This window comes from Mustelus asterias, chromosome 1 (genome assembly GCF_964213995.1).
Source record: "Mustelus asterias chromosome 1, sMusAst1.hap1.1, whole genome shotgun sequence".
Classification (NCBI taxonomy): Eukaryota; Metazoa; Chordata; class Chondrichthyes; order Carcharhiniformes; family Triakidae; genus Mustelus; species Mustelus asterias.
In genome coordinates this window covers 116,530,815-116,546,903 of record NC_135801.1, presented here as the reverse complement: position 1 = coordinate 116,546,903, position 16,089 = coordinate 116,530,815, and the positions used below count along the sequence as shown (strand labels likewise).

The window sequence follows — 16,089 nt, the reverse complement described above, 5'->3', positions numbered from 1 at the left end:
AGAACCAGGAATTTTCCAGACAAAGCCACCTGAAAGACATTGACTTACTGGACTCTACTCATGTGGATTAATGCCAATATACCTTTTAATTTATTTAAGTGACTCACAATTTGTAACTCATTTTTCAACTTGTATACTTGTGAGTGTGAATGTGTCACGTGATCCATCCCTCAGATTTTGAACGTGTTAATAAATCCTAGTTTTATTTCACTTAAAGAATATGTTGTAGAGTTATTTTTAACATTGGACCTCATAAACCGAGGTTTGGGAATCGGCCCATTTCATCAAGGAGGAGGATACTAAGGGAAACAAATTAAATTAGAAATTAAAAATACTACTGTCATGGGCAGAAGAGGAGAACAGTAATAATAATTCAAACCACCTCAACCTTGTGTCCGTTAACATATCTCCCAAGATATGCAGCAAATTGACAGAGGTATTGTATGCTGCCCTGATACACACCACCATGGAAAAAGCTTTCAGCACATTGCCAAACAGCCTGGAGAATGTGGTAACTGCAAGCACATCGGAAAACCTTTATTTCTTGTAAGGTCCAAGTAGGTCAGTCAATTCAACGTGGAGGTATTGAATGAAGGGCAGCAGGTTTTAGGGGACCATCTAGAGAGGTAATTGTTGAACAGATGGTAAAATATACAGGGCAGCATCCTGGAGGAATTAGAGGGTGTTCGGCTGACGCTTTGGTAGAGTTAAGGTTTTTCGTAAAATATGAGCTCTGTTTTTCTGGTCAGTGGTAATTATTTTCCTGATTTCAGTGCCGGTGGAGAATTGTTATCTGCTTTCAAACACAATGGGTAAGAGGTATTTTCTGAATTAACAAAAAAGTTGAATTATTGAACTTGTGTTATTTTAAATTATTCATGACTTGCCTGTGTTTTAATCCTTGTTCTATTGCATTTATCCAGCATCTTTAACAACACAATAAACCATCCTAAATGTGCTTCCCAGGCATATTACTAAGCACAATTTGATGCTGAGCTACCTAACAATACAATTAGCATGTGATCAAAAACTTAGTCAAAAAGGCGGGTTTTAAAAAGTATCTTAATGAAGGAGAGAGAGAGCACGATACTTAGAGGGGTTTAGGGAAGGAATTCCAGATTTAAAGTATGGCTTCCAATGGTGGAACAATGATTATTGAGGTTGCGCAAGAGACTAAGTACAGATATCTTGGAGGGTTGTAAGATGGTTACAGAGATAGGGAGGGACAAGGTCATGGAGGCATTTGAAACAAGGTTGAGAATTTTAACATTGAGGCATTAGCAGACTAGGAGCCGAAAAAGGACAGTGAGCATGGGGTGACAGACCTAGTACAAGTTAGAATGTGGGCAGCAGAGTTTAAATGGGTTTAAGCTCACAGAGAGTAAAGCGGGAGACTGACTGCATAAGTGAATGTTCAGTTTCTATGAAAAAAATAATTTCTGTTAGCCATTGATAAAGAGTCATCCAAACTCGAAACATTGGCTCTATTCTCTCTCAGTAAGAAGTTTAACAACACCAGGTTAAAGTCCAACAGGTTTATTTGGTAGCAAAAGCCACACAAGCTTTCGAGGCTCTGAGCCCCTTCTTCAGGTGAGTGGGAATTCTGTTCACAAACAGAACTTATAAGACACAGACTCAATTTACATGAATAATGGTTGGAATGCGAATACTTACAACTAATCCAGTCTTTAAGAAACAAAACAATGGGAGTGGAGAGAGCATCAAGACAGGCTAAAAAGATGTGTATTGTCTCCAGACAAGACAGCCAGTGAAACTCTGCAGGTCCACGCAACTGTGGGAGTTACAAATAGTGTGACATAAATTCTGATTCTAGGATCGCATGATAAAGACTCAGGAGGAAAAAAGCAGAAATATTTATGTGAAATAGTGTGACATAAACCCAATATCCCGGTTGAGGCCGTCCTTGTGTGTGCGGAACCTGGCTATCAGTTTCTGCTCCGCGACTCTGCGCTGTCGTGTGTCGCGAAGGCCGCCTTGGAGAACGCTTACCCGAATATCAGAGGCCGAATGCCCGTGACCGCTGAAGTGCTCCCCAACAGGAAGAGAACAGTCTTGCCTGTTGGGGAGCACTTCAGCGGTCACGGGCATTCGGCCTCTGATATTCGGGTAAGCGTTCTCCAAGGCGGCCTTCGCGACACACGACAGCGCAGAGTCGCGGAGCAGAAACTGATAGCCAGGTTCCGCACACACAAGGACGGCCTCAACCGGGATATTGGGTTTATGTCACACTATTTCACATAAATATTTCTGCTTTTTTCCTCCTGAGTCTTTATCATGCGATCCTAGAATCAGAATTTATGTCACACTATTTGTAACTCCCACAGTTGCGTGGACCTGCAGAGTTTCACTGGCTGTCTTGTCTGGAGACAATACACATCTTTTTAGCCTGTCTTGATGCTCTCTCCACTCCCATTGTTTTGTTTCTTAAAGACTGGATTAGTTGTAAGTATTCGCATTCCAACCATTATTCATGTAAATTGAGTCTGTGTCTTATAAGTTCTGTTTGTGAACAGAATTCCCACTCACCTGAAGAAGGGGCTCAGAGCCTCGAAAGCTTGTGTGGCTTTTGCTACCAAATAAACCTGTTGGACTTTAACCTGGTGTTGTTAAACTTCTTACTGTGTTTACCCCAGTCCAACGCCGGCATCTCCACATCTATTCTCTCTCCACAGATGCTGTCAGATCTGCTGCGATTTTCCAGCACTTTCTGTTTCAGATTCCAGCATCCGCAGTATTTTGCTTTTATATTATTATTCTGTTAACCATTCTTTGTTCTGAAAATCCACATTGCTTTTAATGTTTTTTCCTGTGAAACCTTCCGACTTTACACAATATGACTGCATATCAGGTTGAATTATTGAACATAGTGTTCTAAAATTATTCATGCCTTGCTTGTGAATGTTTTGCTCTCTCATTCTAATGCCACCAGTCGTCTTCGTCAGAATGCTTCATCTCCTTGTTCTGTAATTGCATTCACAAAAAGTATTAACACATCATCAAACAAATAATACAGATATTAAGAACAGGGATATTAATGAGGTTCATTGCATATTGATTTAGCATGTCTTACCATCTTCAGTTTATACTGTAATCTCATAAAAATCTCATTTCATTTTTAAATTAGAGACTGGGAGATCAGTTCTTCATTTCTGCCCTGTCACTCTACAAAATTCCCTTGTGCATAGATTACTTCTGCTTCCCTTCCCCCTTAAGTCATAACATTTATTAACACCAGTCTTCTCCTATGATTCTGAGATATTTGACTCCTCTTTGGAAAAAAAAATTCTCTATTCACTGAACGCCATGTCATTTTGCCAAGAACAGCATCCTTGAGCAAGTGCTGTGCCTCAGCTGGATAATATTTATTTCCAGCTGGCTTGACAAAGAACATCTGACTACGGTATGATGTTTATTAAAGGTCCTGTGTTGTCCCATTTTGGGTGACTCAGTAATGCCAGAAACAAGCTATACTCTTTCTAAGCATTTAGATATCACTGTTGCATTTGTGCCGCTGAGCCAGTCACATGAGAGAGCCAAGAAAGAAAAAAACTGGTTTTGTCATGAGTCTGATTGTTTAACTACTCATGAGCTGCTTGAGTCCGTTGATAGCGCTCTGTTCTGAGACAGGAGATTGTGATTTAAGCTTCACTGCATGTATATAGCATATAATCCAGTTTGACTATATTGTGGGATTGCTGCTTCATCTTTCAGAAGAGATGCTAAACTGAGGACATAAATGAAATGCTGTACATGCAAAGAAGCTGAAATTTAAAAAGAAATAGGCAATCTTGGAAACACCAAACATGGACAGTTTTTACAAAGAAAGGAACAATGTAACCACTTTAGGCATAATCCTCATCAGACCTGGAAAAATCATGTTATAAAGTGTGGTGCTCATTTTATATGAGCCTTTTATGGGTATGCAGCATCTGAAACACTGTACAAAGGATCTCCCTCATTTGAATAAAGTGAATGGTGCTAATGAGTCAAATTTATCATAAGTGTGTATGTTCTCAGCACCAGCATGTTGACTAGCTGCTTCATCAGATGTCGTGGACACTGGGTGCTCACCAGTCCACACCACTATCTCATGTGTGATACTCAAGGCATAAGTGTTACAGACACAAATGAGGGGATTGCATTAACAAGCCCAAGATTTTTATTTAATGCAAGGGTAGATAGCACAGGTATTTAATTAACTACTCGCAGAAGCTTTAATTGGGAGACTCATTTGCTCTGGAAACTGGTCTTCCATTGTAATTCTCATGGGACACAGGCAGACACCCTCACTCTGTCCCTGAGGAAATGATATCAACGAATGTTTGGAGTAATTAACACCAATCCAATTGCAGCGGGATCTTGATCAATTGGGCCAGTGGGCTGACGAATGGCAGATGGAGTTTAATTTATACAAATGCGAGGTGATGCATTTTGGTAGATTGAACCAGGGCAGGACTTACTCAGTTAATGGTAGGGCATTGGGAAGAGTTACAGAACAAAGAGATCTAGGGGTACATGTTCATAGCTCCTTGAAAGTGGAGTCACAGGTGGACAGAGTGGTGAAGAAGGCATTCGGCATGCTTGGTTTCATCGGTCAGAACATTGAATACAGGAGTTGGGACATCTTGTTGAAGTTGTACAAGACATTGGTAAGGCCACACTTGGGATACTGTGTGCAATTCTGGTCACCCTATTATAGAAAGGATATTATTAAACTAGAAAGAATGCAGAAAAGATTTACTAGGATGCTACCGGGACTTGATGGATTGAGTTATAAGGAGAGGCTGGATAGACTGGGACTTTTTTCTCTGGAGCGTAGGAGGCTGAGAGGTGACCTTATAGAGGTCTATAAAATAATGAGGGGCATAGACAAGGTAGATAGTCAATATCTTTTCCCAAAGGTAGGGGAGTCTAAAACTAGAGGGCATAGGTTTAAGGTGAGAGGGGAGAGATACAAAAGTGTCCAGAGGGACAATTTTTTCACACAGAGGGTGATGAGTGTCTGGAACAAGCTACCAGAGGTAGTAGTAGAGGTGGGTACAATTTTATCTTTTAAAAAGCATTTAGATAGTTACATGGGTACGATGGGTATAGGGGGATATGGGCCAAATGCGGGCAATTGGGATTAGTTTAAGGGTTTAAAAATAAAAGGGCGGCATGGACAAGTTGGGCCGAAGGGCCTGTAAACCCCTATGACTCTGACACTCCTGTGCAGGTTTCTCACATCCCACTTGAGCCATGATTATGCTCTTCACAGCAAGAGGAAACATTCCCTCTATATCTGATCTATCAAAACCTTTCATAATTTTAAAGAGTTCTATTAAATCACCCCCCCCCCCTCTGTTGTTGTTCAATTAAAACACCCCTTAGTCTGTCAATCATTTCCTGATCTGTACATCCACAGATTTCTGGTATCATCCTTCTAAGTCGTCTCTGCCGCATCTCCAATGTCTCTATCTACATTTTATAATATATTCACCAGACCCGCACTCAGTACTGTATGTGACTCACCTGAGGAAGGAGCTTGAGGCTCCGAAAGCTAGTGCTGTCAAATAAACCTGTTAGACTTTAACCTGGTGTTGTGAGACTTCTTTCTGTGCTTACCCCAGTCCAACGCCAGCATCTCCACATCAATTCTATCCCTCCAGGAGTAAAGCCTGGGGCTTTGTTTGCTTTTATATGGTCTGGAGAACTTGTAGCATAACTTCTATTGATCAATGTATTTGTACTGAGATATACCTTTGTTCCTCTCACCTTCCAAGAACCTTTATCTTTTAAATACTAAGTAAACAGTAATTACAGAGTAAGCGGTAGCCAATTTAAGACAGGTAAGGAGGATTTTTTTCTCTGAGGGTAGTGTATCTGTAGAGTTCTTTATTGCAGTGGGTTCTAGAGGCTGGTTCATTAAATATGGTCAAGGCTAAGATAGACAGATTTTTAATCAGTAAGAGAGTCAAGGGTTATGGGGATGAGGTGGGAAAGAGGAATTGGGGATTATCATATCAGATCAGTCATGATCTCATTAGAATGTGGAGCAGACTTGATGGGCCAAATGGTCTACTTCTGCTCCAACATCTTATGGTCTCATTGTTAAAAATAAATGCATTTCGCTATGAGACTTCCTAGTTACACAATTAGGCTACACATTATTGTGAACGAACCAAGGTTATTTTGGCCACAGAGTAAAGAAAGGTGTTAAATGATTGCAGTGCTATTAAGGCTAGCCTGTTTGAAAGACTTGATTTAGTTCACAATTTTGATCCTAATTGCTGATTATCATAATTTGAATGTGCCTGGAGATTCCAAACAGACACCTGCAAAGATTAGGAGGAGATATTCAAAAGCTGATATGGTTCAATTTTCATGAAGCAATATATGTGGACTCCCTGCACCATGCCTATAATACATTTTATTTTAAATATTGCATTATCCCAGCCATGATCTGATTGAATGGGACAGAGCAGGCTCAAAGGGCTGAACTTGCCTACTTCTGCTCCTTGTTCCTAACTTTCTTGTTTCCTGTTAGTTATCGAATCCTCGATCTATGCTAACACATCACCCTCAACAACATGAGCTCTTACATTGTGCAGTAACCTTTTAGGTGGCACTTTATCAAATACCTTTTGGAAATCTAAATACACTACATCTACTGGTATTTCTTTATGTACCTTACTTGTTACATCCTCAAAGTAGTCACTGTGGTAATAAGATAACAGCACCAAATCTCCAAAAAATGGCTTCAACCAGACTTGGCCTCCTTAACTCCTTAAAAATAAACCTGTTGGACTTTACACCTGAAGAAGGGGCTTGCAGCTCCGAAAGCTTGTGTGGCTTTTGCTACCAAATAAACCTGTTGGACTTTAACCTGGTGTTGTTAAACTTCTTACTCTCCTTAAAACTGCCAAAGGTCTAACCCCCATCTCTAATAATCTGGCGCCAAGGACTTGCGCTCAAAAGCTTGCAGCAACAGCTTCTTCCCTGCTGCTGTCAGACTTTTGAATGGACTTACCTTGCATTAAGTTGATCTTTCTCTACACCCTAGCTATGACTGTAACACTACATTCTGCACTCTCTCATTTCCTTCTCTATGAACGGAAGCTTTATCTGTATAACGCGCAAGAAACCATACTTTTCACTGTATGTTAATACATGTGACAATAATAAATCAAATCAACCCAGGTACCCAGCAGGTAGGAGAGGACTCCGGCACATGCGGAATGATGGACTTGAACAGCAAGTAAGAGGACTACAACTCCCAGAGGGCCGCGCGGGGGCGCATGCGTGTTGGCGGCCGGAGCCGAGCCGAGCGGGACGGCCGGTGCGAGCGGAGCGGAGGCGAGGCGAGGCCATGGGCGGCCTGACGGCGGCCCGGGCGGCTCGCAGGGCTGTGCTGCTGCCCACCATGCTGACCTTCGGCGTGATCGTGGCGTCGGGCGGGCTGTTGCTCATGATCCAGAAGGGTATGTTAGCCGAGGTGGACACACTGAGCGGCCGCACGTACGGACCCCGGAGCCGGGGGAGCGGCGGAGCCAGAGCCGGTGTCAGCCCAGCGGAGGACTGGCAATGGAGCGAGGACCCGGACTACCAGGTGAGAACAACCCCCTTCCCCAGGGTAACCCAGGGAACTAGTGTAACCAGTGATTGTTAACTAGTAACTGCAGCTTAGTCCACCAGTGTGGACTGCTAGTTAATCCGAGTGTACCGGGGTAGAATTAGTAAACATCACGAGAGTCCTGGAGAAATGGACCCCTCTGAAAAACAGCAGCAAACTAACCAGCAAACAAAAACACCATGGATGAAGAAAGAAATAAGGGGAGTAATTGCTACTAAAGGAAAATATATTCACAGACAACAAAGGAGAGGATGGCAAAAAGAATATGAACAGTTAGGAAATAAGTCAACATCTATTAGGAATACAAAGAACTACAAAATTAAATCATCATGGAATATGAAAGGAAGTAGCCTTCCCCAGACATGTAAATTGTTAAATAAATGTATGAATAGGGACACTAAGGACGATGCAGGATAAACTCTTGGGCAATGGTAGTAAAATGGTGGAAATATTTTTGAAAAAATACTTTGCCCCATTACCATGATGACTAACATGGTAGATGTGAAATAAAAACAGAAAATGCCTGATAAAATTAGGCCTGGCAACATCTTTGGAGAGAGAAACACAGTTTCGAGTCCCTATGACCCTTATCCAGAACAAGATGTCAAATCAGTTTGGATAGAGTTGAGGAATAGCAAAACAAAGAAGTTACTTGAGGGAATAGTTTCTAGGCCTCCTAACAGTAACGACTGTAGAACTGGGTATGCAGGAAGAAATAAGGAAGGCACTGCAATTAATATGGGAGATTTTAATCTGTATATGTTGGATGACATGATGTGGAAGTGCCGGCGTTGGACTGGGGTAAACACAGTAAGGAGTCTAACAACACCAGGTTAAAGTCCAACAGGTTTATTTGGTAGCAAACGCCACTCGCTTTCGGAGCGCTGCTCCTTCGTCAGATGGAGTGGAAATAGAGTAATGACGTGTGGGAGAATCACAGACTGAGAATCACAGACTGCCGTGCGTATCACCAACAAGATCCACTGCAGGAACTCATCTCTTCTCTTGAGTTTCTGCAGTGGATCTTGTTGGTGATACGCACGGCAGTCTGTGATTCTCCCACACGTCATTACTCTATTTCCACTCCATCTGACGAAGGAGCAGCGCTCCGAAAGCTAGTGGCGTTTGCTACCAAATAAACCTGTTGGACGTTAACCTGGTTTTGTTAGACTCCTTACTATGTTGGATGAAGCAGATTGGCAAAGGGAGCCTGGAAGATGTTGAGTTCATAAGAGTGTTTTCAGGACAATTTCCAAGAGCAGCTTATTCTAGAGCCAACCAGAATTATTCTTTGGGGTGGCAAAGTACACCGTTAGCACTGCTGCCTCACAACGCTAGGGACCCGGGTTGGATTCTGGCTTCTGGTCACCGTCTGTGTGGAGTTTGCACATTCTTGGGGTGGGATTGTGGTCTGTGCAGACTCGATGGGCCGGATGGCCTCCTCCTGCATTGCAGAGATTTTATGCCTGGTAGCGTGCAATAAAGCAGGATTCATGAATAAACATTCCAACATGTAAAGGTGCTGAAGCACTAGAAACCAAGAAGATTTTGAATGATTTGACAGATTTATGCTTTGTATCTGGAGATTTGACAGCAGGAGCAAACCTCTGGAATTCAATCGTGCATCCCTGTGATTTTTCAAACAAACCTTATCAAACAAGATTATAAAATTAACATCCCCAAAGATTTTCAACCTAGTCCCCAGTCCACTGATGGTCTGAAAGGACATTGCAGGGAGGGGGGCCTTGTATGATAACCAGATTTCTGACCAAATGTTCCCAGACATTGTCAGTACTTGTATGACTTTGTTGTCTCCATGGTTAGTTATTCTGTTGCCACATAGAATTTGAAAAAACACTATCTGAAACGATAGCACAACTTTTCTTTTGAATAGCTACCCACCCATGTCTTTTGGAATTTATAACAGTTCAGATCTTAGATATAATTGCAGTATTTTTACCATCAACAATGATACTTATCTAATTCTTCGGTTTACCAGTTTTTTAATGAGAATACAAGGATTGATTTTAAAAAGAGAAATAAACTGTTCAATATTGCCAGTGACATCTATTTCATTTGTAGTCTGTGTATCACTAGGGCTTTTTTGTATCCAAAGCTGTGATGTGTAAATATGATTGTTTGAATAATTCATGAGCAGATGTGCTAGAATAAAACATTGTAATGATTAACATTGGGTTTATGTTAACTGTCTGATGCTGATGGGATTGAGAGGAAGTCATTTTAGCATTTCAAACTTTAGGAACAGTAATAACATACAATTGTAAAACTGATTTTAGTGGTATAGACTGCCTGACTGAATTTGTTTAAACTTCAAATCAATAGAGATTTGTATTCTGCTTGGGGAGTGGAAAGATTTGCACAAAGACTGGTATTTTGGAATACTTAAAAAATATTATGGGGCATCTCTTGTCATCTCTCCTTTAGATTTGTAACTAATTGATGGAATTAATATTAATACATCATAAAATCCCTACAGTGCAGAAGCAGGTCATTCAGCCCATCGAGTTTACTCTGTACAGAATTTTAGGTCACAGCAGGAGTACTGTGTGCAGTTCTGGCCACCTCACTATAAGAAGGATGTGATTGCAGTAGAGGGAGTACAGAGGAGGTTCACCAAGATGTTGCCTGGGATGGAGCATTTGAACTATAAGGAGAAGCTGGATAGGCTTGGATTGTTTTCTTTAGAGTGGAGAAGGCTGAGGGGGGAATTGAGGTGTATAGGATTACGAAGGGTTTGGACAGAGTGAATAGGAAGCAGCTGTTCCCCTTGGTTGAGGGATTAATCACGAGGGGGCATAGTTTTAGGGCAAGGAGCAGGAGATTAAGAGGGATTTGAGGGAAAAAAAATCACAGGGTGGTGAGAAAATGGACTGTGCTGCCTGGGAAGATAGTGGAGATTGGAAATCTTATAACCTTTAAGAAGTATTTGGATGAATCAACATTCAAGGATATGGGACAAATGCTGGAAAATGGGATTAGAACATAGAACATAGAAAGCCACAGCACAAACAGGCCCTTCGGCCCACAAGTTGCGCCGATCACATCCCCACCTCTAGGCCTATCTATAGCCCTCAATCCCATTAAATCCCATGTACTCATCCAGAAGTCTCTTAAAAGACCCCAACGAGTTTGCCTCCACCACCACCGACGTCAGCCGATTCCACTCACCCACCACCCTCTGAGTGAAAAACTTACCCCTGACATCCCCCCTGTACCTACCCCCCAGCACCTTAAACCTGTGTCCTCTCGTAGCAACCATTTCAGCCCTTGGAAATAGCCTCTGAGAGTCCACCCTATCCAGACCCCTCAACATCTTGTAAACCTCTATCAGGTCACCTCTCATCCTTCGTCTCTCCAGGGAGAAGAGACCAAGCTCCCTCAACCTATCCTCATAAGGCATGCCCCCCAATCCAGGCAACATCCTTGTAAATCTCCTCTGCACCCTTTCAATGGCTTCAACATCTTTCCTGTAATGAGGTGACCAGAACTGCGCGCAGTACTCCAAGTGGGGTCTAACCAGGGTCCTATAAAGCTGCAGCATTATCTCCCGACTCCTAAACTCAATCCCTCGATTAATGAAGGCTAGTACGCCATACGCCTTCTTGACCGCATCCTCCACCTGCGAGGCCGATTTAAGAGTCCTATGGACCCGGACCCCAAGGTCCTTCTGATCCTCTACACTGCTAAGAATGGTACCCTTCATTTTATACTGCTGCTCCATCCCATTGGATCTGCCAAAATGGATCACTACACACTTATCCGGGTTGAAGTCCATCTGCCACTTCTCCGCCCAGTCTTGCATTCTATCTATGTCTCGCTGCAACTTCTGACATCCCTCCAAACTATCCACAACACCACCTACCTTGGTGTCGTCAGCAAACTTACCAACCCATCCCTCCACTTCCTCATCCAGGTCATTTATGAAAATGACAAACAGCAAGGGTCCCAGAACAGATCCCTGGGGCACTCCACTGGTCACTGACCTCCATGCAGAGAAAGACCCCTCCACAGCCACTCTCTGCCTTCTGCAGGCAAGCCAGTTCTGGATCCACAAGGCAACAGCCCCTTGGATTAGCGCAAGTTCAGTAGTAGTTATTGTCGGTGCAGACTTGATGGGCCGAAGGGCCTTTATTGCACTGTACTACTCTAAGACTCTGACTCTGAGGGGTCTTATGAAGAGAGATTGAGCAGTTTAAGACTAGAGTTTACAAGAATGAGCACAGTGGTTAACACTGCTGCCTCACAGCACCAGGGATCCGGGTTCAGTTTCAGCCTCGGGTGACTGTGCAAACTCCACACAGACACACTCCCCACGTCTGCGTAGGTTTCCTCCGGGTGCTCTGGTTTCCTCCCACAGTCCAAAGATGTGTGGGTTAGGTTGATTGGCCATGCTAAATTGCCCTTTAGTGTCCCAAAATGTGTAGGTTAGGGGGATTATCAGGGTAAATATGTGGGGTTATGGGGATAGGGGCAGGGTGGGATTGTTGTCGGTGCAGGCTTGATGGGCCGAATGGCCTCCTTCTGCACTGTAGGGATTCTATTATCTATTCTATAATCTATCTAATTGAGACATATAAGATGATAAACAGTATTGACAAAATAGACATAGAGCGGATGCTTCCTCTTGTGGGGCAATCTAGAGAGGTCATAGCTTCAGGATAAGAAGTGGCAGGTTTAAAACAGATGAGGAGAAACTACTTCTCTTTAAGGGCTGTGAATCAGTGGAATTCGCAATCCCAGAGTGTGGTGGATGCTGGGACATTGAGTAAATTTGAGGAGGAGATAGAAAGATTTTTAATTAATAAGGATTGAAGGGCTATGGTGAACAGGCAGGAAAGTGGAGTTGAGGGCAAGATGAGATCAGCCATGATCGTATTGAATGGCGGACCTGGCTCAAGGGGCTGAACTGCCTACTCCTGCTCCTATGTTCTTAGTCGGTAGAGAATGGGTTATGAGTTGACAAAATACTTCTGTAGCCAGGCTAGAGTGGCATGGTGGCACAGTGGTTAGCACTGCCTCACAGCTCGTGTTCAATTTTGGCCTTGGCTGACTGTCCGTGTGGCATTTGCACGTTCTCCCCGTGTCTGTGTGGGTTTCCTCCAGGTGCTCCGGTTTCCTCCCACAGTCCGAAAGATGTGCTGGTTTGGTGCATTGGCCGTGCTAAAATTCTCCCCCAGTGTGTCCAAACAGGTGCCAGAGTGTGGCGACAAGAGGATTTTCACAGTAATTTCATTGCAGTGTTAATATAAGCCTATTTGTGACACTAATAAATAAACTTTAAAGCACATTGCCTAAATTTTGAATCTATTTGTGTTATCTTTACTAATAATTAATATGGCCCTCAGGTAGTCCAGGAGAAGCTATTTTTCTTGTAGATTTTCTTTGCGATTAAACCATAGGTTAGGAGCGCTAATTTAAGGACATCACATACATATAGTAACTCTTCAACGTCATTCTAAATTCCTACTTTATATGCAGAATGATTAATGAGGGATCATTGTTAATGGGGGTGCCACTAAGCTGGCCACTTAAATTAGAAGTATAGATTCCATCCAAGCAAACAAGCAGGTAATTAAGTTCATTGTGAAAAAAAATCAGATTTTTTTCCCCTAATTGTCTGCTTTTCACTTCCTCGTTAGTATAATGGTTAGTATCCCCGCCTGTTATGCGAGAGACTGGGGTTCTGAGCAAGAATCCACAAAATTCAACACTGATTTCTCAAAACCAACCAGTGATGGGTAAACTTAAGTTTCAAACTGTTTTGTCAGAGGCAGGGATTGTCACCACTCCATGGAGTTCATCACCATCTATAGCTCCTTTGATAGCTCAGTTGGTAGAGCGGAGGACTGTAGAGGATAAACACAGGAAATCCTTAGGTCGCTGGTTCAAATCCAGCTCGAAGGACACTTCCAACAAAAGATGTCCCTAATTGTCTGCTAAATTACATCAGCTCATCAGGAGAACCTGCACAAACATAAGTCGTCTAAATATTAAACTGAAAAGCAGGACAGTGAGGTCTTTTGTATCTAAACTGGTGATAGTTGAAGAATTGATGTTGGCCCGCACGTCACGAGAACTTGAGAGGAGAAACAGGACCTATAATGGATATCTTATCTGAAAGATGGGACCTATGCCTTCACAGTACAGTCCTTGGGTGCAGCATTGAAACTTCAGCCTAGGTTGTGCATGGCTCTTTTCCCAGGTGGAGCTTGAACTTTCTGACTTGGGGGTGAGAGAGGTACCATTGAGCCGAGGCTTAAGTAATTGAATACTGGTTCATATTCCAGCATTTGTCTGGAAAAAGTTATTATGTTATATTGTCCTAATTGCTCTGATGTTTTCCACCCTATTTCTAGATTATTCAAGAGATTCGTAACAGGACTCTTCAGAATGTGTGCAAACATAAAACTATGCCACACAGTATTTTGGACTTAACCTCGTCCCAGCGACGGAATTTACTGAAGCACATTCTGGTCAATGATGAATATAAGTTTTTGTATTGTTATGTACCCAAAGTTGCATGTTCTAACTGGAAACGTGTTATTAAAGTTCTGAACGGTGCGCTGGACAGTGTGCATGTGCAGATAAAAATGGACCACAAGAATGACTTGGTCTTCCTCGGAGACTTGAAAAACAGTGAAATTAAATACAGGTTGAAACATTACTATAAGTTCTTGTTTGTTCGAGACCCAATGGAGCGATTATTGTCAGCTTACAGAAACAAGTTTGGAGAAATTGAGGCATACCAGCGAAGGTACGGAATGGAGATAGTGAGAAGATATAGGAAAAATGTGGGACAGTCCAGGGGAGATGATGTTACTTTTACAGAATTTCTGCAGTACTTGGTGGATGAAGATGTGGAAACAATGAATGAACATTGGATGCCAATCTACAATCTGTGCCAGCCATGTGCTGTGACGTACGACTACATTGGCTCTTATGAACGGTTGCAAAGCGATGCTCGCCATGTACTCCAAACTGTTGGGGCCCCACATAGTGTTGAGTTTCCCCAAAGGCAGGCATGGTATAAACCTATCACTAAGGAGACATTGCATTACTACCTATGTAAGGTGCCACAAGGACTTCTGAATGAACTTTTACCAAAGTATATTCTAGATTTTTCATTATACGCTTATCCTCTCCCAAATGTTACAGACGAATATTGCAGACATTGAAGGGCTTTGTTATCTAAGTTGTGTGGGTGGAAAATCTTTTTCCTATTTATATTCTAAATATAAAAGGGTCATTGGCATTACAGAAGTATTATACCATTTCTTTTGTGTGATGTCATTATATACATGTACAACACTGGGATTGTTACCTCCATGGAGTGGTGACAATCCCTACCTCTGACAAAACATTTTGAAACTTAAGTTTACCTATCACTGGTTGGTTTTGAGAAATCAGTGTTGAATTTTGTGGATTCTTGCTCAGAGCCAGTATTACTGTCAATAACTGTTTTGTCTTTAAAGTCATTGCTTCAGATGGTCTAAAGAAACAGCAACAATCTTTGAACTTTTTGAACATTTTATTCTTCTACTTCCCCTGTATGGACACATCATTGATTTAATTTCCTTTATTTCTTTTCCTCCTCAAATAACTTTCCACTTATTCTTTTGTCAATAGAATATTCTGCAGTTGCTTGTCTGTTTACTTGATCATTGTCGTAAGGTAATACTTGTTACAATTTCCTATTGTATATTAATCAATCCTATCCACAATCAAAATCTGAATAGAATAGCAACGCCATGAATCTTGCAGAGGAATTTAGATATTTTTCCAAGTCCAGATCACTGTCTTCCTTTCAATTTCACTTTTATAATGGGTAAAAAAAGCAAGTTTCAAACTTCGAAACAGTGACATTTCTACCCCTCTGGTTTTTAATTCTGGCAGCATGACGAAAGCTTTAACGATGCAATAGAGAATTAGCTGTTGTTGACCACGTATATGTATATAGATTTGAAGCTTGATTTTTGCATATGTACACAGTGCAATAGGCCGCTGTGATGCTCATTGCTTATGCTGGCCTCTAATGAAGAGATTGCATGGAACACATCTTGCTTTTATAGAATGGTGGTGAAAGATGAATTTTATGTATAAGTAACAAAATCCGATACACGTTGTGGAATAGTTAGTTGGAAATAGGGCTGATGGTAACAATTTTTATAATGGGTATATTTTTTATGGAGATATTACAGGTCAAATAAAATAATACCACTCATTCATTTTGTTTCCTTTATTTGCTAATGATGACTGTTGTGTTCTGCTTTGTTACACTTCTTCAAATGCCTGGTCTGAAAATATCTGATGATCTGGATGAGTTGCCAGAATTCAGTTGGCTGTACTTCATTACTGGCACCAGGTTGTAATGTTTTCCAAATACTAGCTAGAGCGATTATAAACTGAATGGTGCCAATCTTCACATTTATGGTGGT

At 41.9% G+C, this 16,089-nt stretch overlaps 1 protein-coding gene and 1 non-coding gene across 2 annotated transcripts; both read left to right on the top strand.

Annotated features, from left to right (window-relative positions):
- The first annotated feature begins 7,306 nt into the window (after positions 1 to 7,306).
- Positions 7,307 to 15,875, top strand: chst14 (carbohydrate (N-acetylgalactosamine 4-0) sulfotransferase 14). Its single transcript, XM_078217404.1, has 2 exons — positions 7,307 to 7,609; positions 14,011 to 15,875. The coding sequence occupies exons 1-2, from the start codon at positions 7,370 to 7,372 to the stop codon at positions 14,827 to 14,829; spliced, it is 1,059 nt and encodes a 352-aa protein (XP_078073530.1). The 5' UTR covers positions 7,307 to 7,369; the 3' UTR covers positions 14,830 to 15,875.
- On the top strand, positions 13,470 to 13,558 carry trnay-gua (transfer RNA tyrosine (anticodon GUA)). The gene is given in 2 exon segments: positions 13,470 to 13,506; positions 13,523 to 13,558. It is a non-coding gene; the product is annotated as a tRNA-Tyr (tRNA).
- Positions 15,876 to 16,089: the final 214 nt, after the last annotated feature.

Coding starts and splice junctions, on each gene's coding strand:
- chst14 (XM_078217404.1), top strand. CDS start 7,370: ATGGGCGGCCTGACGGCGGCCCGGGCGGCTCGCAGGGCTGTGCTGCTG. Junction 7,610..14,010: donor GCGAGGACCCGGACTACCAG/GTGAGAACAACC, acceptor CCCTATTTCTAG/ATTATTCAAGAGATTCGTAA.